Here is a 23356-nt window from a genome sequence, read left to right as displayed (position 1 = left end):
TGCGTATATCGGGGCGTTTTTACTTCTTTTACTAGCTGGGCGTTCTGACGAGAAGTATCATCCACTTCTCTACACAACGCCCAGCTTCTGGCAGTGCTGACACAGCCGTGTTCTCAAGAGATCACGCTGTGACGTCACTCACAGGTCCTGCATCGTGTCAGACGAGCGAGGACACATCGGCACCAGAGGCTACAGATGATTCTGCAGCAGCATCGGCGTTTGCAGGTAAATCGATGTAGCTACTTACCTGCAAACGCCGATGCTGCTGCAGAATCAACTGTAGCCTCTGGTGCCGATGTGTCCGACACGATGCAGGACCTGGGGCAGGAAGTGAGTGACGTCACAGTGTGATCTCTCGAGAACACGCTGTGTCTGCACTGCCAGAAGCTGGGCGTTAAAGAACAGAAGTGGATGATGCTGATTCGTCAGCATCATACACTCCCATTCCTAACGCCCAGCTAGTAAAAGTAGTAAACACGCCCCGATGTACGCACATAATACACGCCCAGTTGTACTTTTACTGTAAACACGCCCAGTTGTACTTTTGCAAGCCTCATTTGCATAAATAAAAAAATGGTCATAACTTGGCCAAAAATGCTCGTTTTTTTAAAATAAAAACGTTACTGTAATCTACATTGCAGCGCCGATCTGCTGCAATAGCAGATAGGGGCTGCAAAATCTGGTGACAGAGCCTCTTTAAATAAAAGTAAATGCTCATTTCAGTAAACTTTATAAAAAAAAATTATCTCCAGAATTTAACGCCCTCAGACGTCTTTGACATATTCCTGAGTTTGGTGGCCAGAACTACTAGGGTCTTGGTGGCTCGTCTATCAATGGTTAAGCAGACACGTTCTGTCTTCAGCGTTGGCCCTTAGCCCCTCGTAGTTGTATTGTCCTTGCGGTATCTGCTTTCTCGGGTCTAATTGCCAACTTGATGCATCTGCTGTTCATTAGTTTAGAAATGCTGAGCCGTGTTCTCTTGTCTCTTTGCATTGTTCTAGCAGGAAAACCATGGCGTGAAGTCATCTGGAAATTCTGTAGGAAACTTCTAACAATTACAGTGAGTCATAGAGGATTCCGCCCCGAGAGGAACTTATTAGCGAGTGATAGGAAGCTTTCCCGTGTCCTGGAATTTAGCTGTATTACTACAATCCAAGGCGGTGGTCTGCAACCTGTGGCTCCCCAGCGGTTACCAAACTGCAACTCCTAGCATGCTGGGAGTTGTAGTATAGCAACAACTAACGAGCCACTGGTGGGGGGGGGGGGTAGAGAAGGGCTGAACCTATGGTTTCGGCAGGATCTGTCAACCATCTGATGTGTATGGGGGCCTCTCGACTTACACCGATTACAGATCCTGGGGAAAACAAAGGATTGTGCTGTTGGATTTGATCCTTTTGTTCTCCGGGGAGATAAGCTGCTGCCTGAGGTGTCTGGTAGTAGCTTGCTTCCCTCTCCCCATTCAGAGTACATGTGTATGCGGGGATCGGGAGGAATAGCGGTCAGTCAAATGAGCGTTCGGTCGACAGCTATTTTTAGCGTGTAGATGGTCGACCTAAAACCAATGGGTGAGTTCGGGAACCCCAATGCAGTTTGGTTACTCGTATACTATTCAATAGCGGTTTTCTTGTAAGGCTATACCCTCCATTGTAGTGACTTAACCCCTTATAGAAAGATTGACTTGTTATACACCAGGGTGCATGTTGACTATTTGACAAATTGAGAGACATGGATAGAGAAATTCGCTTGGAGGGAGAGGAGTCTGTGTAAACATGTATACAATTTGGGTGACTGGGTGACAAAACATAGCTCAACATAGCCTCCAAAATGGCTGATTATGGTTGCAATTTTTCAGCTGATAATCCGATAAGCCCATAGGTTATATGCCATCCTTACTAGATGCCACCGATGCACATGGAAGCACCATCACTTATTTGAAGGTGTTGTTTAGCTACTATTGAGTAGATGAAGATGGAAGAGAAAACGGGGTCACAATAGGACAAGTGTTTTCTTCCGTCTGTGGCTGCAGAAATACGTAAGGTCACACAGAATTTATTCACTTTGCAGCGATCAGATTCCACCCAACAGAGGCCAGGCTGTTCTCCGCCACCACCCGCTGGATGACTATGACTGGCTGCACTGTCAGCACTGCATGTCAATGAGGCCTATTGCTTTCTCAATGGAAGCTGAAGGGAAATATTACAGAGATTCATGTAAACGCACACATGATGCCGTCGGGCCCAGGAGAGCCTTTTGTGTGATACGATCTGTTATGGTTTCTTCCGTGAAGTCTGCTTCTCACTTCATCGCTTTACGCATTAAATGGCCCTTTAACGCGTCGCAGTGAATGGAATTTTGTCAATGTCTTCTACAAGGGCAGCATTCACAAAAAGGAAAAGATTTCTTCCCTCCTTCGGTAGATGATTTTTTTTTTTCTGCACTAAAAGTTCATAAAAAAAATCCAAAAATGTCTGCTGTGAAAAGGTCCTAGCTGGAGCAAATCGTCACAGCAATATAATGATGATGGTTGAGTCCCGTTAAGTTGACCTCTGGCTGGGAGGCTGCTTGCTCCACCTGAAACCTTCTCCTCCAATTCTCTGCCAGCAGTGGACACCAAGCAGATTGAAGCTCCTACTTCCAACTAAACCCTTGCCCTTCAACCTTTCCCCATTTTATTTTTGTGTAGATGTTCTTTCAGATGACCTCCATGAAGTTTTCTGCTCCTGCGTCTCCTTCATATAGATAGAATACATTTTAAGGTCATTATGGGCGCTTCTCTAGTTTACATGTATGTTAGAAAACAATCAACCACTCTCCTTGCTGGACTACGGTACCAAATTTAACCCGTTATGTCAGGATGGGCTGGTACCTTTTTGAGAATGGTTTGATATGACTGTATTGTTTTGGATGCTTTTTTCTGTGGTCCAGGGATATCTGATCTATGACTGTTTGTTTTGCTCTACCTTTTGGTTGTGATCCCTTTTTACCCACCTCTTGGCCTGTGGCACTGCCAACTTTTAAGAGCCTCGACTTTTACAGTCCGATACTACAAAGATCTGCCCCTTTTCACCGCCCACTAACCATTGATTTCTGGAGAAAACGAGTGCTCGTCAGCCATTTTCCAAGTTTACTTGATAGTGAATAGGAATTTTTTTTCAATTCCCCATTCGTGCCATGTTTTTGAAAACCCCAGCATGCCCTTTTACTAAGATTTTAGTGGTACCCATGGGGTATTTTTATCATGAATCATAAAGACCACAGATGCTAAGTAGACATTGGCACCTGGGACTGGCACCTTACTTCACGTGGTAAAAGCAAAGCACCAGGACACCCAGCAGTCCTTACCAGGCCCTATTGGATGAGGTTCTGGAGGTTTGTGCCCCTCTTTAAATTTACTTATTTAGTAGATCTTTTTTTGCTTCTGTTTTGATACACACTTCTCAACATTGACATTGCAACACCAAGAAGGACAAGACCTAAGGTTCTGCAAATCGAGGAAGTAGAAGGTGTCGCTAAGACCTGCAAATTATCAAATATTCAAGCACGTGGTTCCAATCTGTGGCATGTGAGCGGGGCATAAAAGCCAGATTAAAAGCAAAGATATTTAGCCACGTGAAACCTCAAAAATCGGATTGCTTGGTGTGGGATGATTGTGCGATGCCTCCTGTTTGTCGACGTGCCAGTTATCGCCACTTGTCGCAAACAGAGAGACAGAATCCTTGAACTGAGAGACCATGGTTTATCACCCCGACCGATCGCTACGCGTCTAGGCTGAGATGTCAGCACTGTTCAACGTTGCGTGTCCCGGAGGTTGGAAGAACAACAACAAATGCTAATGACAGAAAAAGGTGCGCAGAGGCGAATCTCTGCATGAACGGATCGTCTAATTGGAAGAATGGCGCGTAGAGATCTATTCTGTACCGCAAGTGAAATTGTACGTCACATCCCAAGCCTAGGGCAGCAACCAGTGTCGACACAAACATCAGAAGGCGTTTGCATGACATTGGGCAACGAGCCAGGCGTCCAGCTACAGGTGTTAGATTGACCACATGCCGCCGGTCTCAAAGGATATCATGGTGCACAGCAAGACGGCAATGGAGGCTGGAGTGGAGGTCTATCCTCTTCAGCGATGACTGACACTTTTGTCTCGGATGCAATGATGGCTGGACGTTGGACTGGAGACCACGTGGACAAAGCCATGAAGAGGCCTTCACAAGGGAACATCACACCGGTCCTACTCCCGGGATTATGTTATGGGGTGGCATAACGTACGGTAGCTGGACCCCCTCTAGTCATCATTTCAGGTACACCAACAGCTCGGCATTATGTAGACTACAGAAGATTGACACAGGGATAACCATTTCTTAATTTGTAAATCGTTTTTATGTTATGGTGAAATTTCGTAGAGCGAGAGATTAATATATGGAGAAGAAGCTTTGCTTTTGCTGCTTTTATATGGTTTTTGTCTTTGTTTGGTAGGACGGGGGCGCTTTAAGAACATCATGTTTGCTTGTTTGTTAACCATCAGTGCTACTTTGCGGCTATTTATAAATACGTGATCCAGCAGTACCGGACACGTCTGAGTAATTCCTCAAATCTGTAAACCATGCTATTTAAGGAGCGCGGCGAGGAGTTTCGGGAGGTGCGGGGTTAACGGCCGCCTTGTGCGTTACTTTATGTTGCAGGAATTTGGACTATTTTACAATTTCTTTAGGTTGATAATACACAGTCCTCGATCACCAACACTTCTCCGTTGTGAAACCGGGGGCTGGAATATAATATAAGAGGAGCTTTCTGTTCATCCTGCAGAACGTTTCGCTATAGGCCGAGTGTTTATACAGGGATAAGCGGTTACATAACCAGCGGGAGGGAGACTTGTCCAACCGGATTCATGTCCTTCTGTATAAATCCATTTATAGGGATCTGGTCCCGGCAGCCGATTCTGTTTATCATTTGACAATCTCTCAACTCCGCGAAACAGAAATGTTAAGAATGTCCCACTGTGCGCTAAGACGACGGTTATCGTAGTAGGGAGCAGCCACTTAAAGGGAGAGCAAACCTAGAAAGATCTGAGAGAGAAAAAGGGAAAGGCAAAACAAGGTAAAGCCAAAGTGAAGGCTGGGGAAAGGGAAGGGGGGGGGGGTGTAAAGAGTGGTAGGGAAAAGAATTGGGGTAAAGAGGGCAGGGGAAGGGGGAAAAAATAAAGATGGGGAAGGGTGTAAATATGGGGAAGGGAATGGGGGGAAAGGATAAAGAAGGGAAGGGGTGCAAATATGGGGAAGCGAAGGGGGGGGGAAGGATAAAGAAAGGAAGGGGTAGAGAGGGAAGGTGGTAAAGGCAGAAGGGAAAAGAGAAAAAGTGGGTAAAAATGGGGGGAAGGGTAAAGATGGGGAAGGAAAGACCAGCCAGCAAGACCTACTGATTATTCTGTAACTTGTTTCCATTATCTCTATATGTACCATGTAAATGGTGATCAGCAGGGAAGCCCCTCTTGGGGTAAATACCTGTTGGCAGAATTCAGACCACTGCGTTGAGTGTTGCTAATAGCAACTTATGTTTTTGCCAATCTGAACATTTCAGATGAAACACTGAGAGGGAAAAAAAAAATCTGGGCAGAGTTATTTCCCAGTTGACTTAATTAGTGGATTGAGTACAAATGTGCAGGCGGAATCGCTTTACTCATTTTATTGCACTAGATAAAGTATTGACAAAGGTGTTAATGGGCCCCGGTGCTGTAGTATACTGGAATAGTCCTTGTATTTTATGACTATTGGTGCTATTAGTGTGACATTAAAGAGAACAGAGCGGTAAAACTGTAAAAGCCCGATCACCAATCAGCAAGGGCCGCTTTAGTCTGTGAATAGTGAAGGAGCGATGTCTGGGGGGGGGGGCTCATAACATAACATTGCAGCTACCGGATAACTCCCAGACTCATGTTACACGCCCCTTCTAAATCTAGGCTACAATAAGGTAACTTATTAAAAGATGAAAAAGTGTCCTGTTGGAGCCAAGATAGGCAGGTATACACGCTCTGCTTTGTATTACTGTTTAGCAGAGCGATTTCACACCTCCCCATATGACTTGCTTTTCCCTGTTGGGTCCTGGCATGAAGGAAGGACTAAAGATGAGGGAACAGGACTTCTCCTGTCCCTAGAAGACTGTTCAAGGTTATAAGACTTTCAGTCTTATTACACCCCCTCCCCATTCAATGCAGTTGCTGTGTAGCAGGCACCTCGTACTTGGGTTTCTTAGCCCTTTCAGTCGTTACCTGAAATATTTGACATTCATATCTGCATTAATTAACATTCTTTCTCACATTACTTGATCTGAAGACTCTTCGTGTTATGGCTCAGAAGATGCTAGACCTTCTAATTAAAATGGCTCATGATCTGGCAGGCAGGTAGGTTGCTACCTTCCAAATACCTCTTCCTCTATATTTAGGTTATCAGAAAGACGGGACAGAGGGGGTATAGTAACACATGACCACACACAGGGTTTGTTTATATCTGTAAACATGGGGACACATAGGTCCGCATAGGAGGTGTATACACCAAACAGTAGGAGATTTTGAATCTAGACTAGTAGAAAATAAATCAGTTTTCCAACTTTAAATGCACCGGAGAGAGAGTGAAAAGTGGACACCCCCTTTAACCTTGTAATTGCTAATGTTATTAAATCTTTAAAGTATTTTCTATTTTAGGTTTTTGTTTTTTTCCCCCTCTATTTTTATATATGTTTTTATTTTTGTCAGATCGGCAATTACAAGCGTGCAGTCAAGAGGATAGATGATGGGCACAGACTCTGCAATGATTTAATGAACTGTATTCACGAGCGGGCGAAAATCGAAAAGGGTTACGCACAGCAGCTGACGGAATGGGCAAAGAGGTGGAAGCAGCTCGTGGAGAAAGGTTAGACAATCTGGGAGTCATACTAAAACACATTCACGTGTCGGAAATACGGGAGATGCGCTACCTACTTATCGTGTACTGGCCCTGAGTTACAGCCTATGTTATACTCCTGAGCTGCATTCACTGTTCGGCTGGTGGAGTCACTGTGTACATACATTACATTACTTCTCCTGTACTGATCCTGAGTTACATCCTGTATTCTACTCCAGAGCTGCATTCACTGTTCTGCTGGTGGAGTCACTGTGTACATACATTACATTACTGATCCTGAGTTACATCCTGTATTATACTCCAGAGCTGCACTCACTATTCTGCTGGTGGAGTCGCTGTGTGCATACGTTACTTATCCTGTACAGATTCAGAGTTAAATCCTCCAGAGCAGCATTTACAAATGCCTCCGAGCTGAAATCACCCAGCATTCGACAGTCTAATAATACTTCACCTTTTCTAGGGCCTCAGTACGGCACTGTGGAGAAGGCCTGGAATGCCACGATGAGCGAAGCGGAGAAAGTCAGTGAACTCCACCTAGAGGTGAAGAATGCATTGATGAATGATGACTTTGAGAAAGTGAAGAACTGGCAGAAGGAAGCCTACCACAAACAGATGATGGGAGGCTTTAAGGAGACCAAAGAAGCTGAAGATGGCTTCAGGAAAGCACAGAAGCCATGGGCGAAGAAGCTGAAAGAGGTGCCTTAATATCTGTAATTTCTATAGATTTCAATGGTGAGGGTCGCACGGCCATCTTCAGGGGCAAACGCAGGATTTTTGATGGTTTCCAAATGCATACTGTTTCAACAAAGTTATTTTTGCTGCGCTCCCGCTACCCTCTGGTTTTTACGCTACGAGTATTGGTCTGCACGTATCCACCAGCCGAGCCCTTTATATCACGAGCTCTAATACAATGGACTAGGCTAGTGGACACGTGCAGACCAATACTGGTAGCATAAAAACCAGCGTAGATAGTGCCACACCTGTCCCCATTCCCACGCGGTTCTCTCCTCCAGGGATGCAGGCCTGGTCTCTTTTGACAATACTTGCTCCAGCGGAAAATCACAGGCGGTGTGGCGACGTCATCGTGCGGCCTGCGTCACAAGAAACCGCCGAATTGCGGGGAAGGGAACAAATGGTCTCCATGCCTCGACAGAGATATCAATTATACCCGCATCCTAAGGAATCAAATACAATTGAGTCCCATAGTATGTAAGTGTCTTTTGGCCCTGGACACGGGGGGAGTTTCCAGGCAACTGGAAACCCTCTGCGTGCTCCTTTTATTTCTCTATTGAATTCTATGGGGAGTGCCGCGACGGCGAGTTAGCAAACACGAGTCACAGGTTATCCCTATCCTGCCATAATTATTTAAAACCGGAATACCCCTTTAAGTGGGGGAAATTCCACTATCCACCACAAGTTCAACTCAAAGGGGTACCAGAAGCATTGACAGGCGGGTTTCATAATTTATCTTTATAGGAGTCGGAGCTCTGTTTTTCTGATACAGAGCTGCAGATACTTTGCTTCCTTTCGGTCCTAAAATTAACGTTGTCTGCAGTCGCCACTAGAGGGAGCTAAAGGATTTACTGCCTATGTATTAGGAGTTGTATCCATCAGTCTTCAGTAGGCTCCCCCTAGTGGTAGCTACAGCCAAAATATTGGCTGTGTGAAGGCAAGCCATAAAAAAAAAAAACGGAGCTCTGATCCCTATATAGATACTTTTGGAAAAAGAAAAAAAAGGCACCGGATATAATTTGACTATTTTATTTTTCCTTTGTCTGTATCCTGTCCAGGTGGAAGGGTCTAAGAAGGCTTATCATGCCGCATGCAAGGAGGAGAAACTCGCCATCTCCAGGGAGACAAACAGCAAAGCCGATCCTGCTCTCAATCCCGAACAACTGAAGAAACTCCAAGACAAGGTGGAGAAGAGCAAGCAGGACTCTCAGAAGGTACCGGATACGGCTGCTCATTTCTCCTTCACCGTTGTGTGCTCAGTATATCTTCCGGGCGTATCCCTGCGCTGTACATGCGGAACGCCCTGCTGAGCAAACACTCTAATCTGCAGCGACAACATTGTGACATGGATTCATTTCATTTGTGGTCTTTTCTTAGAAATACGTGTAGGAGAACAACGCAAAACGGCAATGATCGTCTGGGATCGGGAGACTACGGTCTATGAAGTGCTTAGAGCCAGAGGCGTAACGTGAAGATCCCGGCCCCAATGCAAAAATCTGTAACCATGTGCCAATTATCATATGGCGGTTTCTTATGAGGCAGCGGCTTCTTTGGTCCCTACTACATCTGAAGCCGGGCCCCCTATAGCTCAGCCCCTAAAGGGGTTGTATGAGATTTAAAAAGGGGAGTGGCCTCAGTGGGTCTTGGCGGCGTCTTTTTATTTTTTTCATTTTGTATCTGAATATCTTGAATATTATAGGTAAAAGCTGCGATTCTGCCGCCAAAATCGCAAAAAGGAAAAAGACAACTTTTGGTTTGAATTTAATAAAAAAAAAAAAAAGACAATGTCTACCCCTTCCCTCCCCCCGGTGCTGCCATGGCGAAACAACATTCCACGGTTCTCCGTGCAGCCCGGCCGACTTGGATCATCCCATTTGACTGCTGTAACCAATCATAGGCTCCAGCAGTCACATGGGGTGCAGTGTCATCATAGGAGGCCGGGCTGCATGGAGAACAGTGGAACGCGTCGCTATAACAACGCCCGGTGTGGGGGGTGGGAAAAAGTAATCCGCTTTTTTTATTTAGTTTTTTTTTTAACGTTTTTTTCTGCCGCAATTTCCTCCGGGCTCTTGGATAGATAACCGCCCTGTGTGAACATCGCAGGAGTGCGGAGCCTGTTATTCGTCATCAAGGGCTGGTGAACTGTTTGATTTTATGCAAGAGAATCCTGATCTACATCTCTACAAACTATTGGATCTCATTAAATAATTCATAGAGCTCCTAGTAAATAATGTATGTGACATCGGAGGAGGGGATATCCTTCTCACCATGAGGTGTTTGTGAGGTTTAATAGAATTAACAATTTTTCCATCTTTTTTTAAAGTGTAGCAAAATCAAAGTATTGGAATATTTAACTGCACAGAGTATTTCAGGAAAGGAGTGTATTGGTCTTGTGGGAGGCAGTGACCTGTCCACTCATGCTATTATTTTCTGGAAGACAAGGTGCTGTAATATTATGTAAGGAAGAGAATAGGGACAAGTGGGAGATCAGACTGATAGCGGAAGAAGCAGAACAGAGTATTTCAGGTGAGGAGTGTGTTGGTCTTGTGGGAGGCAGTGACCTGCCCACTCATGCTATTATTTTCTGGAAGACAAGGGGCTGTAACATTATGTAAGGAAGAGCATAGGGACAAGTGGGAGATCAGACTGATAGCGGAAGAAGCAGAACAGAGTATTTTAGGAGAAGAGTTTGCTGATCCTGGGGAAGGCAGTTCCTTGTCCAATTATGGGATTATGTTAGTAAGGACATGGCTGCATTTGACAGAAGCGGTGTCGTAATGTGAGGAAGAGAACGTGTGGAAATAATCATTTGTCTCAGCGGCACAGAGTATTTCAGGAGAGTAGTATGCTGATCTTGTGAGAGGCAGATATCTGTCCACTCATAGGACTATGTTCGCTCAGGCAGGGTTGTGTGTGATAGGTTGCCGACTAATAAAGGAAAAAGCCTGAGTTCAGCAGCACAGAGTATTTCAGGAAAGATGTGTGCTGGTCCTGTGGGGAGGCAGTGATGTGTCCACTTATAAGATTATGTGGGATAACCTGACATTTCATTCCCCTTCATACAAAGATCCGGCTCGGCAGGTATTTGTGGGTAATGATTTTCCTGGGTGTAATCTTTGCTGAGCTGGTATCAGTGGAAGGCTCTTAATGATGAATTAGTTAATTGCTTTATAATCTAATTCCTCATCCTCGTCAGGCCTCCTAGCTTCTGGTCCTGTGAAATTCCACAATATTTTCATTTTTGTGCTGGATTATCAGACTTTCTGGATTGTTGGAATCCGAATTAAAGGAATTCCCTGTTTTTTGTTTTTTACTTTTTGCTATATATTTTTTTTTTGTGTGTGGATAGATATAAAATCCTTTTAGGCTTCGTTCACATGTGCGTTGGGACTCCATTCTTGGGTTCCGTCAGGGGAACCCATGAACGGAATCCAAACCGAAACCATGGGTTTCCGTTTGCATCGGCATTGATTTCAATAGTGACGGATCCGGTGCAAATTCGTTTCCGTTTGTCAACGTTGTGTAAGGGTTCCGTCGTCTTGACGGAATGAACACCACAGTCGGCTACGGTATTGATTCCGTCAAAACAATGGAACCCTTAAACAATGTTGCATCGGATCCGTCACCATTGAAATCAATAATGATGCAAACGGAAAGCTATGGTGTCCGTTTTTCAGTTCTGATTCCGTTCATGAAATCGTATAATGAAATGTCCTTCAATTTTGTAATGTATCCTATTTTTTTATTTTTTTCAGTTCTCTCCTTGCTGTCAGTGAGTTTTATATTCAGAGGCTGAAAACCCGTTCACTAGGAGAGGTTTTCAGACTGGGTGTAAATAATGTATGTTTCTATTCACTGACTGTAAGCAGGGATCTTCATCATTGAAATGTAAATTGTATTCGATGCAGAACCATTCGTAATAAAATGGTGTAGTGTTGAATACATACAAACTTTAAACCCCTTAAAGGGGTTTTCCAGCTTCTGGTGGCCTATCCATCGGATAGGTCATCCGTACACGATCTGTGGGGGTCTGACACGCGGGATCAGCTGGTCTCTGTGCACCGGACGTACAAGCCGGAAGCAGTTGGCTCCGGCCACGGAATAGCGGCCGAGTTGCAGTACTGCAGCTCTGCTTTTATTCAATTGAATAGGATTGGACCTGCAGTTCTGCAGCACGGCCACTATGCGATGTACGGCGCTAACTGCTTCCAGGCTCCGTACATAGCATTATGCACCACAACATCCGAGGCCACCGGAGCGGCTTATCAATGCGGGGGCCGGGTGTCGAAACCCTGAACCGATGACATACTGATGACCTGGCCGATAGTTCATCGGTTGTCAGAAGGTGGACAACCCCTTTAACTGGTTGATGACAGATGACCTGTTTGCTCGTCATAAGTGGCAGAACGTTTTTCGCATCAGGACGAGCATACACGTCAAGCTATTCTCATGGGCACAGCGTGTCTGTAATAGAGCGGTGCTGCGGCTGTAACGGCAGAGATCAGAGAAACCGGAAATCTCCATGATGACCCCCTTGAATTCTGCATTCAAATGGAAAATAAGGGGTGATGGTGACCCCGCTTTGATCGCAGTGGTTCCCTGCGACGCGATCGGGGGACGTACCATTTAAGGGCAGACAGCTTAGGGTCTATTGAAAGACCCCAGGGTTGTCTGGCCATATTTCCCGTTGTTAGGGCATACTTACACTGCCTGTGTACTATGCTACTACATTATAGTTAAAAATTAAAAAAAATGTCATTAAAAATGGCACTAAAATTTTTTTTTAATTAAATATAAGCCTCAAAACCTAAAATTATATACACGTTTGTTATCGTCAAGACCGTAACAACCTGCACAACAAATTTATAGCATCGCTTATGATGATCAGTGTGTGCGGTAAAAAAAAAAAAAAAAAAATTGTAGCGGAAGTTTGTTTTTTTCCGCCGTTTTTGCGAAAATAAAAATGAATATAAATTTTAAATGATTATGTAGGTAACATTTTCTTGTTACTTTTACATTAAGTGCAACTCGTCCTGCAAAAAAAAGTGTCATACAGTGACGTCTAACAAAAAAATGTTGTGAGCGCCGGGATCAAGAAATTGATCTGGTATTCAAAGCCAAAAGTGGCCTGGTCCTAAAGGGGTTAAAGGGGTCGTCAAGTTTAGAAAATTTATTCCCACAAACCCTAATAGAGAACTCTGACTTAATAGAGGGGGGTCCTCTGTTCAGGATCCTCCTCTCTCGGCCTCTCGCTCTGGAGGACCCAGCATGTCCTGTATTACATAGACCATAGAATAAAAGGACAATATGTAATACTTAATTGTCTCTGTGGTGGCACTGCAGGGAAATTGAACACTTACTGCCAGGTTTTCCTATAGATTACAACTGATCGCTGGGAGTCCCAGCTCGGTGATCTGCTTATCGTCAAGAGACCCTGTGCATAAATTGGGATTGTCCAATCGGGACAACCCCTTTAAGGGTGTGGGCACTCTAGTTTTATCATCTAAATAGGTCCAAAATTCTGAGCTGATTAATTTCTTAATATATTTTTATCCGAGTCCAAGCTTTGTTTTTCTGATACTGAACTCTAAATCCCCATGTAGATAACAGAGTTAAATCCTGATATTCTGGCTGACTTCAGCCACCACTAGGGGGTGCTGACTGCATACTATTTTTACATTGAACTCCATATTAAAACAATATGTAGTAGGTGCCCCCTTAGCAAATGACATGGTAGTAAAAGGTGAATATTCACTCTCTGCGTGGAAAGTGAAGACGTTTTAATGACTAATCCACCCTCCTCCCTTGTATCTCAGTCCAAAGAGCGATATGAAAAGACTCTGAAGGACCTGGACAGCGCCACCCCGCAGTACATGGAAAACATGGAGCAAGTGTTTGAGCAGTGCCAGCAGTTTGAGGACAAGAGGCTGCGCTTCTTCCGTGACCTGCTCCTGGATGTTGAAAAGCACCTTGATCTGTCCAATCTGGAAGGGTAATAGAGAATTTCATCCAGTTTACCATATTTCTTGATACTTTCTTGGTGCAGAGTAAACCAACATGATCGGGATGGATTGATATAAGGACGGATAGGTAGGGATAGATCTGGATGGAAGGATATATATAGTGATAGATTTGGATGAATGAATGTAGTGATAGAGATGGATGGATTGATGGAGAGATACTGATAGATATGGGTGGGTGGAGAGATACTGATAGATATGGATGGATGGGTGGGGAGATATACTGATAGTATCTCTCCATCCATATCTATCAGTATTTCTCTCCATCCATATCTATTAGTATATCAGTATCTCTCCATCCATCCTTATCTGATATACTGATAGATATGGATGGATGGAGAGATACTGATGGATAGGGATGGATGGATGGAGAGAGATACTGATATATATGGATGGATGGGTGGAGAGAGCTACTGATAGATATGGATGGGTGGAGAGATACTGATCGATATGGATGGAGAGATACTGATCGATATGGATGGAGAGATACTGATCGATATGGATGGAGAGCTACTGATCGATATGGATGGAGAGCTACTGATCGATATGGATGGAGAGCTACTGATCGATATGGATGGAGAGCTACTGATCGATATGGATGGAGAGCTACTGATCGATATGGATGGAGAGCTACTGATCGATATGGATGGAGAGCTACTGATAGATATGGATGGAGAGATACTGTTAGATATGGATGGAGAGATACTGTTAGATATGGATGGAGAGATACTGTTAGATATGGATGGAGAGATACTGTTAGATATGGATGGAGAGATACTGTTAGATATGGATGGAGAGATACTGTTAGATATGGATGGAGAGATACTTTTAGATATGGATGGAGAGATACTTTTAGATATGGATGGAGAAATACTGTTAGATATGGATGGAGAGATACTGTTAGATATGGATGGAGAGATACTGTTAGATATGGATGGAGAGATACTGTTAGATATGGATGGAGAGATACTGTTAGATATGGATGGAGAGATACTGTTAGATATGGATGGAGAGATACTGTTAGATATGGATGGAGAGATACTGATAGATATGGATGGAGAGATACTGTTCGATATGGATGGATGGAGAGATACTGTTCGATATGGATGGATGGAGAGATACTGTTCGATATGGATGGATGGAGAGATACTGATAGATATGGATGGATGGAGAGATACTGATAGATATGGATGGATGGAGAGAGATACTGATCGATATGGATGGGTGGAGAGAGATACTGATAGATATGGATGGATGGAGAGATACTGATAGATATGGATGGGTGGAGAGAGATACTGATAGATATGGATGGGTGGAGAGAGATACTGATCGATATGGATGGGTGGAGAGAGATACTGATCGATATGGATGGGTGGAGAGAGATACTGATCGATATGGATGGGTGGAGAGAGATACTGATCGATATGGATGGGTGGAGAGAGATACTGATCGATATGGATGGGTGGAGAGAGATACTGATCGATATGGATGGGTGGAGAGAGATACTGATAGATATGGATGGGTATGGATTTATTGAATATAATGATGTATACGAAGGCATAGATATAGTAATAGATATATACGGATGGATAGAAATAGATATACTGCTCGACATGGTGTAAACCTTGCCTTCGCCATCAAGAACCTGACTAGAAAGCTTCATTGCAGAACAGACTCCCCATCCCCCAATTTAGATCGTCCTCTGCATTCTTAAGACCCCATTGATTGTCCGCTGCTGTTGATGTATTTCTATATTAAACCCTCCCGGGGGGGTGTATATGTATAAATGTGCACCTCACCCCCCAGTATTGACCCCATGTGACTTACGGCAGAGCTAATAAGTGTGACCGCTGTGAGAAATGATGGGAATGCAATTGATTTTTCTTTCCCTCCCAGTTATGCCAGTACATACAGAGACCTGGAGTACGCCATAAAGTCGGCCGACGTCCTGGAGGACCTGAAGTGGTTCAGAAACAATCACGGGCCCGGAATGACCATGAACTGGCCTCAGTTCGAGGTGAGAAGCTGCTCATCGGGATTGTCACGGGGGAGGGGAGGGGGTACTTATTGTCTGTCTATATTGTGGGCACGTCTAGAACTTTCCTGTGGGTAATCCCGCCAAGCTCTAGGGTAAAAATGCTGATTCCTACAGAATCCCGACCTTCCTCGTCACGCTGATCCCTCAGCAATGCAGAGAATTCAAGGACAGAGCGGTGGCCCCCTCCCCCTCCTCCCAGCGAGCATGACCGCCGCTCTAGGCGCCACGTGTAATGACGTTGCTCATGAATGGGTTAATAATGGCTTCCGACCTGAGTATATTTCAACAAATTTTAATTATCGATATCAAAATTAGAAGTGATTGTAGCTATTGATTATTATTTTATTTTTTGTTGCACTGTTAATAATTCTCCTCCTGTCTCTCTTGCCTGCCTGACATAAGGACGAAGTAAGTAAAGGCTCGTTTTACATGTGTCTTATCTGGTTTCTGCAGCAACATGGCAGCGCACCAAGTCACCCGCATAATCCGTCTCATGCTTGTTTCATTGGGTGGTGGGCACAGCGCCCATGGGTATAGATTGTGGCGCAAGGAGGCTATACCCCGCAGATGGGTCTTTGGTCTGTGTTCACGGGATTTAATGTTGTATATGTTCTCTTACAAGGCTGGCTGATACCTATAGCTCCTCGTCCGTCACGGCGTGCCCGTGTCTATACTGCGCCCAGAGGATGTGAGGATTCCCCGTCTGTCAACGATTGTTTTCCCAATCATGAGGAGGCATTTAACCCCCCCCCCCCCCCCGCGACATGCGACTTTACTGTACGTGACAGCCGCTAAAGGGGGAGTATGGAACGGGCTCAAAGGGCGAGCGCGCTCCATGCTCAGCGGGCGTCCGCTGCAACACACAACCGACACCTCACTGCAACCGTCGTGATCGGAGAGAACTTAGATCCCAGACGTCTAACCACTTAGGTGCCGTGGTCAATAGCGACTGCAGCATCCAAGTCATTAGAAAGTGGGGACAGCCCAAAAAGGCCAGAATTTTTGTTTTTTGAACCCCTCCGCTCCCAGGAAATGGAATAAAATGTGATCAAATAGTCACATATACCCCCAGTGGTACCAATAAAAACTACAGCTCACCCTGCAAAAAGCAAGCCCTCACACCGCTCCATCAACGGAGAAATAAAAAAAGATATCGCTCTCAGAACGTGGCGACCTAAAATATTTTTAACAAGTATTTTTTTTTTCTTTAAAATACTTTAAGGCCCCATGCGCACTACCGTAATTTTGATCCACAATTACGGACCTTAATTGCGGATCATAATACGCATCCATTCTCTTTTATGGCTCACGAACACCTTCCCGTATATTTACGGGAAGGTGCCCGGGCCGTTGAAAGCATCCGTAAAAAATAGGACTTCCTTTTTTTTTTTTTTTTTTTTAACGGTTCGTGCTCCCATGCTTTATAATGCGCGTGACTGTCCGCGGCAGTAATCACAGACTGTGATTACGAGCACGGTCATGTGCATGGGGCCTAAATTTGTTATCCTTGTAATCGTATCGAACCAAAGGATAACGTTAACATGTCCTTTTTACCGCGCAGTGAACGACGTACAAAACTAAACCCAAAAACCATTCGAGGAATTGCGATTTTTTTTTTTTTTTTTGTTTTTTTTTTTTTTTTCCCCTTTCCAGCCCACAAAGAATTTTTATTTTAGATTTCCTGTTTATTATATATATTTTATTGTATAGTGCCATTAAAAACTACAACGCGACGCGCAAAAAACAAGCCCTCATACAGCTATGTCGACGACAAAAATAAGAACGTTACGGCTTTTGGAAGGCGGAAAGTGGGGAAAATGTAAAATTGACCATTGGCTGCGGCGAGAAGGGGTTAAAGAAGTTGCCTAGGATTAGAAAAGACTTCTTTCCACAAATAGTGCCACACCTTTGCATAGACTGTGTCTGGTATTGCAGCTCCATTCAATTGAATGAGGCTGAGATGCTGGAAGGTTGTGCTGGTGTTTGTAGTTCCACAACGGGCAGTGACGGTCTATGGCTATGCGTGAGATATAGGCCTCATTAATATTTCTGTCTAACAGTAAAATTGTCCTTGTTGCCCATGGCAACCAATCAGAGCTCATCTTTCATTTTTCCAGAGCAGTTTAAGACATAAAAGCTGAGCTCTGATTGGTTGCTACGTTGCTAAGGAAATGTCAATTTTTAAATTGCTTGTAACCCACAAATAAGAATGTAATGGATGAGATGGCGCCTCCTGCTGATGTTATGTAGTAATTATTTCAGATCTCTGTGCGATAGTCTAGTGAGATCGCCCTGGTTACCTAATTGGTAGGGAGAGCCACTGTTTTCATAAGGGCAAGATGGCGTGTGGGCCCCTCAGGCACAAGGGCCGACCTCTGCAACCCCGACTTCTGCCCCACTGTGGTCAACAGTTGTAATAGCAGATTAGGGGGCATATTCGTACACCCCAAATACCTTTTTTGCATCTTTTGAAATCTACGCCAGTTACGAGTTGGCATGGATTTCAGCAATAATTATCACCAATTTCTGGCATAAATTATAGGTGGTTTGTTTTTTTGCCGCAGGTGGCCTTGTCCCCTTACACTAAGCCCCGCCAACTCATTGCGCAAATATGGCGTGACTTTTTAATGCCGTGAAACGGGGGAATTGAAGAACAAATTTACTCAAGTGTTGAAACCTGATGGGGGAGACGGGATAAAAGTTGACCAGACAGGCAGAAACTTCGCCAAATTAATCCGTGTAATACATTTAGCGCATCTTGCTAGCCATTTTAGATATTTTTCCTTATGCCACATCATGGCTGGCGTACTTTACACTAATATTTTGCGCCAAAATGATGGCGCATGCCATTAACGAATCTGGGGCATTTTACGACGACTGTTCTGACCCTTTTTCTAGACCCTTTCGAAAAGGTGTAAAAATTGTCTAAAACACAATATTACATAATAAATAAATATAATAAGATTGGCGCGGAATTCTAGGGGATTTTACTTTGTAAGGGCTTGCTCACACTGAGTTTTTTGCAGGCAGAAAATTCTGCCTGGAAAAATCAGCTCCGTTTTTTTTTTTTTTTGTTTTTTTTTTTAATTGGTTTTGCACCGCACTCGTTTTTTCACGCGTGTTTTGTTGCGATTTTTTTTACGTAGTTTTTTTACGTGTTTTTTTTAGACCTTTTTCTCTTTAGCCAGTTCTTCAATAGACAGAGGGAATAACCGCGATAATTTTTTGCCGATAAACGCGTCAAAATCGCGGTAAAAAAAAGCATTTATTTCCGTCTCCCATTGATTTTTCAATAGGGTTTTTGAGGCGGAAAACACCTCAAGATAGGGCACGTCGCTTCATTTTCCCGCGAGCATTTTTTTTATTTTTTTGCTCGCGGGAAAAAACTCATCCAACTCCCATTGAAATCAATAGGAGGCAATTTCGGCCATTTTTTTGCCGCGGCCAAAAAAATTGTGTGAACAGGGCCTTATTCTACATGCACACGTAGAGGAATTTGATGAGATAAAAACGCGGTCACTCAAACTGTCACCGGTATTTCCGCAGGTAAAATCTGCACTTAATTTTGTGTTTGTTTTTTTTAAGGTGCGGATCTAACATTATGATGCAAAAACCAGTGCGGATACAATTCTGAGGCGGAAACGCAAAATAAATGGACGTGCTGCGATTTTTCAAATCTATTTACGTGTAGATGAGTTTAATTGAAATCTCATTTCGGGCTTATTCAGACGAACGTATAATACGTCCGTGCAACGCGCGTGATTTTCACGCGCCTCCCACGGACCTATGTTTGTCTATGGGGCCGTGCAGACTGTCCGCTGCGTAAAACTCACGACCGGTCCTAGATTTCTGCGTTTTTCGCGCATCACGCACCCATTGAAGTCAATGGGTACGTGAAAATCACGCGCACCACACGGACGCACTTCCGTGAGACGCTCGTGATTCGCGCAACAGCAGTAAAAAGTATGAATGAAAACAGAAAAGCACCACATGCTTTCCTGTTGACAAACATATAAACAGTGTTATAATGATGGCGGCTGCGCGAAAATCACACAGCCGCGCATCATACGGGGCTGACACACGGAGCTGTTAGGGACCTTTTGCGCGCACAAATCTCACACGCTCGTGTGAATCCAGCCTTACTTTGCTGGTGCGATATTATGCTGTGGATTTGCCTCAGGAAAATCTGCGTGGCAAATCGGCACATAATACGCATCGTGTGCATGTGGCCTAAATCTCCACCAATGTTTCTCATTTACATATGTACGTTTTTAAGATTTGGCGCTCTGCTTCATTACGTGGAGCCGTTCAGAAGAAAGCGTTTAGACTGACGTTAATGGGGCATGTAACACGACCGGAAAGCTTCAGGCCGAATTCTCTGTAATATTTTGTGTTGTCATGACGACCTGGCGTTGGGTTATCTTCGCGCTCCATTTTCATCTTGTGGCGTTCATCACGGTCCAGTGTTTTTGTTGTTGTTTTTTTTTCCATAATCTGTAACTCCGTTTATTACCGCATTATCACTCCCATCCTCCTGCCCACCCGCATGTGGCTCGTACCGTTCTATTTAATTGTCTTTCCCCCTCAAAGGAAGAAAATAAAAAATGGCTTATTGGCTCCGACAGATATTCCGTATTACATTGTTTGTGCACTAGCGACCCCTAAGGGAGGGATGTGTGTACTGCACAATAGGCGCTCATCTTCGCTTTGGTTAACCCCTTGTAGGAATGGTCTGCTGACTTAAACCGCACTCTAAGTCGAAGAGAGAAGAAGAAGCCTGGCGAGGGGGTCACTCTCACCGGGATCAGTCAAGCAGGCGAAGGGTCGGTACAGAATAAACACAGCAGGTGGGTCTTCTCATTCGGCTTATTCACTCTATTTTTTTCTAAAAACTTTGTTGCACTCCTGTTACCCAAGTTCAAGGGACTGTCTGGTTTAGAAAACTCCTTTTCCAATACACTATTAGGGAATTTGGAGACAATAGAGGGGAGTCCTCCATTCAGCACCCTTATTTGTTACCCGGAGGATGTGTTTTGCTCTGGAGGACCATACCTTTAGTTCTCCTGTGGTGGCGCTGCAGGGAAATTGAACACCTCCTGCCGGATTCCCATAGGTTACGGCTGATCCCTGCTGCAGGACCCCTATGATCAACTTATTTTTGAGGGACCCTTCTATTAAAAAGGGAGTGTCCAAACCCCTTTTAAACTATGTTTTTAATAATTTCACCTTGATTGATCCCTGTGAAATTCTTTTTACAGTAAAAATGGGGACATCTCGGAGGTAAGTGGTTTTACAAGCCGAGCTAGGCTTTAAAGGGGTTATCCAGGATTAGAAAAACATGGCTGCTTTCTCCTAAAAACAGCACCACACCTGTCCATGGGTTGTCTCTGGTATTACAGATCCATTGAAGTCAATGGAGCTGACTTGCAATACCATACACAACCTATGGACAGGTGTGGCGCTGTTTTTAGAAGAAAGCAGCCATGTTTTTCTAATCTCCGACAACCGGGCTCCACATCGGTGTTTGATCACTGATCGGTTGAGGTAAACTTGTGGCATTACAGTGAATGGCCCCCCAACTGCCCTGTTTTCGTAAGTCGCACAGTCTGTTACCATCACAAAAAAATCCGACCATGTCCTAATTTTACCGCGACCGTGGTAACCTAGGCTTGTAGCTTCTATGGATAGAACATTACCAGAGTGTTGATATGAGCCGTGCCCTATATATAATGTATAGAATTGGCGTTTAGTACATAGGTGGTGGTTTCATGTGCCTGCTCTCTTCTTCCCACATAGCCATCTTAGTGTCCAGTCAGTACAGTCAACACAATCAAGTAACAACCCGTTTGAGGACGAGGAGGAGACGAACAGTATCATTGAGACGGAGGACAGTAAAACGAAAAAGTTGGTGACGCGATGTTCCTTGTTGTCTCTTCTAGTCTGCACTTGTCTGTCCATAGGGGCGGTGAGAGAGGAGCCGCGGAGCGCAACGCATGAAACTCTTTTCCGTCCACTTGTTCTCTCGCTAACCGTGTTTTTTTTCCCCCTTCTCTTCCCTCTAGCGTCGGACACTAACATACATTTTCTCTTCCTGTTGTCTATTAACGATGCTTATTAACGGGAAACTGGCGTGGGGGAGTACAGGGTCTGTCTGACGGCTCCGTGTCCACATTCTGGGCTTTAACAGGTATTCTATCGCCTTGTGCAAGCAAACGGCGCCATACCTGTCTACAGGTTGTGTGTGGTATTGCAGCTCTACTTCATTCACTTCACTGGAGCTGGGCTCCAATACCGGATACAACCTATTTACAGGTGTGGCGCTGTTTAAAGAAGAAAGCAGCCATGTTTTTCAAACCCTTTAAAGAGACTCTGTCACCACATTATAAGTGCCCTGCCTCCTACATAAGGAGATGGGCGCTATAATGTAGGTAACAGCAGTGCTTTTTATTTAAAAAAAACTATTTTTACCACTTTATTAGCGTTTTTAGATTTATGCTAATGAGCTGCTTAATGCCCAAGTGGGCGTGTTTTTACTTTAGACCAAGTGGGCGTTGTACAGAGGAGTGTATGATGCTGACCAATCAGTGACCAATCAGCATCATGCACTCCTCTCCATTCATTTACTCAGCACATAAGGATCTAGCAGGATCCCTATTGCGCTGTCTTATACGAACACATTAACAATACTGAAGTGTTTAGACAGTGAATAGACATTCCCCGGGATGTCTATTCACAATCCCGGCACTTCGTTACTCTGTGGTAGTTACAGCAGAGGACGCGTAATCTCGCGAGATCTCGCTGTAAATGACCGGTTACAACAAGATCACGCTTCCTCTGCTATAACTACCATAGAAACAGTAACGAAGTGCATGGATTGTGAATAGACATCCCGGGGAATGTCTATTCACTGTCTAAACACTTCAGTATTGTTAATGTGTTAGTAGAAGACAGCACATAGTGATCTAGCAGGATCCCTATGCGCTGAGTAAATGAATGGAGAGGAGTGCAGGACGCTGATTGGTCACTGATTGGTCAGCGTCATACACTCCCCTGTACAACGCCCACTTGGTCTAAAGTAAAAATACGCCCACTTGGGCATTAAGCAACTCATTAGCATAAATCTAAAAACGCTAATAAAGGGGTAAAAACAGATGATTTTTTTTAACTAAAAGGCACTGCTGTCGTCTACATTATAGCGCCGATCTCCTTATGTAGGAGGCAGGGCACTTATAATGTGGTGACAGAGCCTCTTTAACATTTATGGCAAATCCCTTGAACCTTCCCCACTGATACCAGCACAGGATCCGAGGGGTTGGACGTTACATGTATATGTTCTATTTCTTTATTGGTATATGTAGTATAGACTGAACTTGCATGTGTCCATATATACTTGTAACTGGACGTAGCCATGGCAACCAGAATGAAAACCTCTATTATTTACATTACTGGCTGCATTCAGAATACTGAAAAAGTATGCGAGATAGAAAGAAGGTTTATATTGCAATGTTACTGCTGGGGTAGAATACCTTTTAATCCCATGTTGGGGACACTGGAGACCAAGAACTACTTTTCTTCATTGGAGACCAAGCGCTACTTTTCTTCTTTGTTAAAACACTTCCACAGGATCTTACAGTTCTTCTGTATGTATGTGTTCAATCTATTCCGACTAT

General features: G+C 44.2%; 1 protein-coding gene across 5 annotated transcripts in view; it reads left to right on the top strand.

Moving 5' to 3' along the window:
* Window positions 1–23356, top strand: part of PACSIN2 (protein kinase C and casein kinase substrate in neurons 2) — a 70848-nt gene that overhangs the window by 42520 nt on the left and 4972 nt on the right. For 4 of the 5 annotated variants that reach the window (XR_012882304.1, XM_075855975.1, XM_075855977.1 and 1 more), the window contains exons 3-9: window positions 6749–6905; window positions 7357–7592; window positions 8687–8842; window positions 13445–13620; window positions 15545–15665; window positions 20412–20533; window positions 21483–21590. Coding sequence is in view for 4 of the 5 variants with exons in the window: in XM_075855975.1 (XP_075712090.1) it covers window positions 6749–6905; window positions 7357–7592; window positions 8687–8842; window positions 13445–13620; window positions 15545–15665; window positions 20412–20533; window positions 21483–21590 (1076 nt within the window). In the remaining variant the exon portion in view is untranslated. The remainder of the gene's footprint in view (window positions 1–6748; window positions 6906–7356; window positions 7593–8686; window positions 8843–13444; window positions 13621–15544; window positions 15666–20411; window positions 20534–21482; window positions 21591–23356) is intronic. The other variant, XM_075855978.1, reaches the window with a different exon arrangement.

This window comes from Rhinoderma darwinii, chromosome 3 (assembly GCF_050947455.1).
Source record: "Rhinoderma darwinii isolate aRhiDar2 chromosome 3, aRhiDar2.hap1, whole genome shotgun sequence".
Lineage (NCBI taxonomy): Eukaryota > Metazoa > Chordata > Amphibia > Anura > Rhinodermatidae > Rhinoderma > Rhinoderma darwinii.
This window is presented reverse-complemented; position numbering and strand designations above follow the sequence as displayed.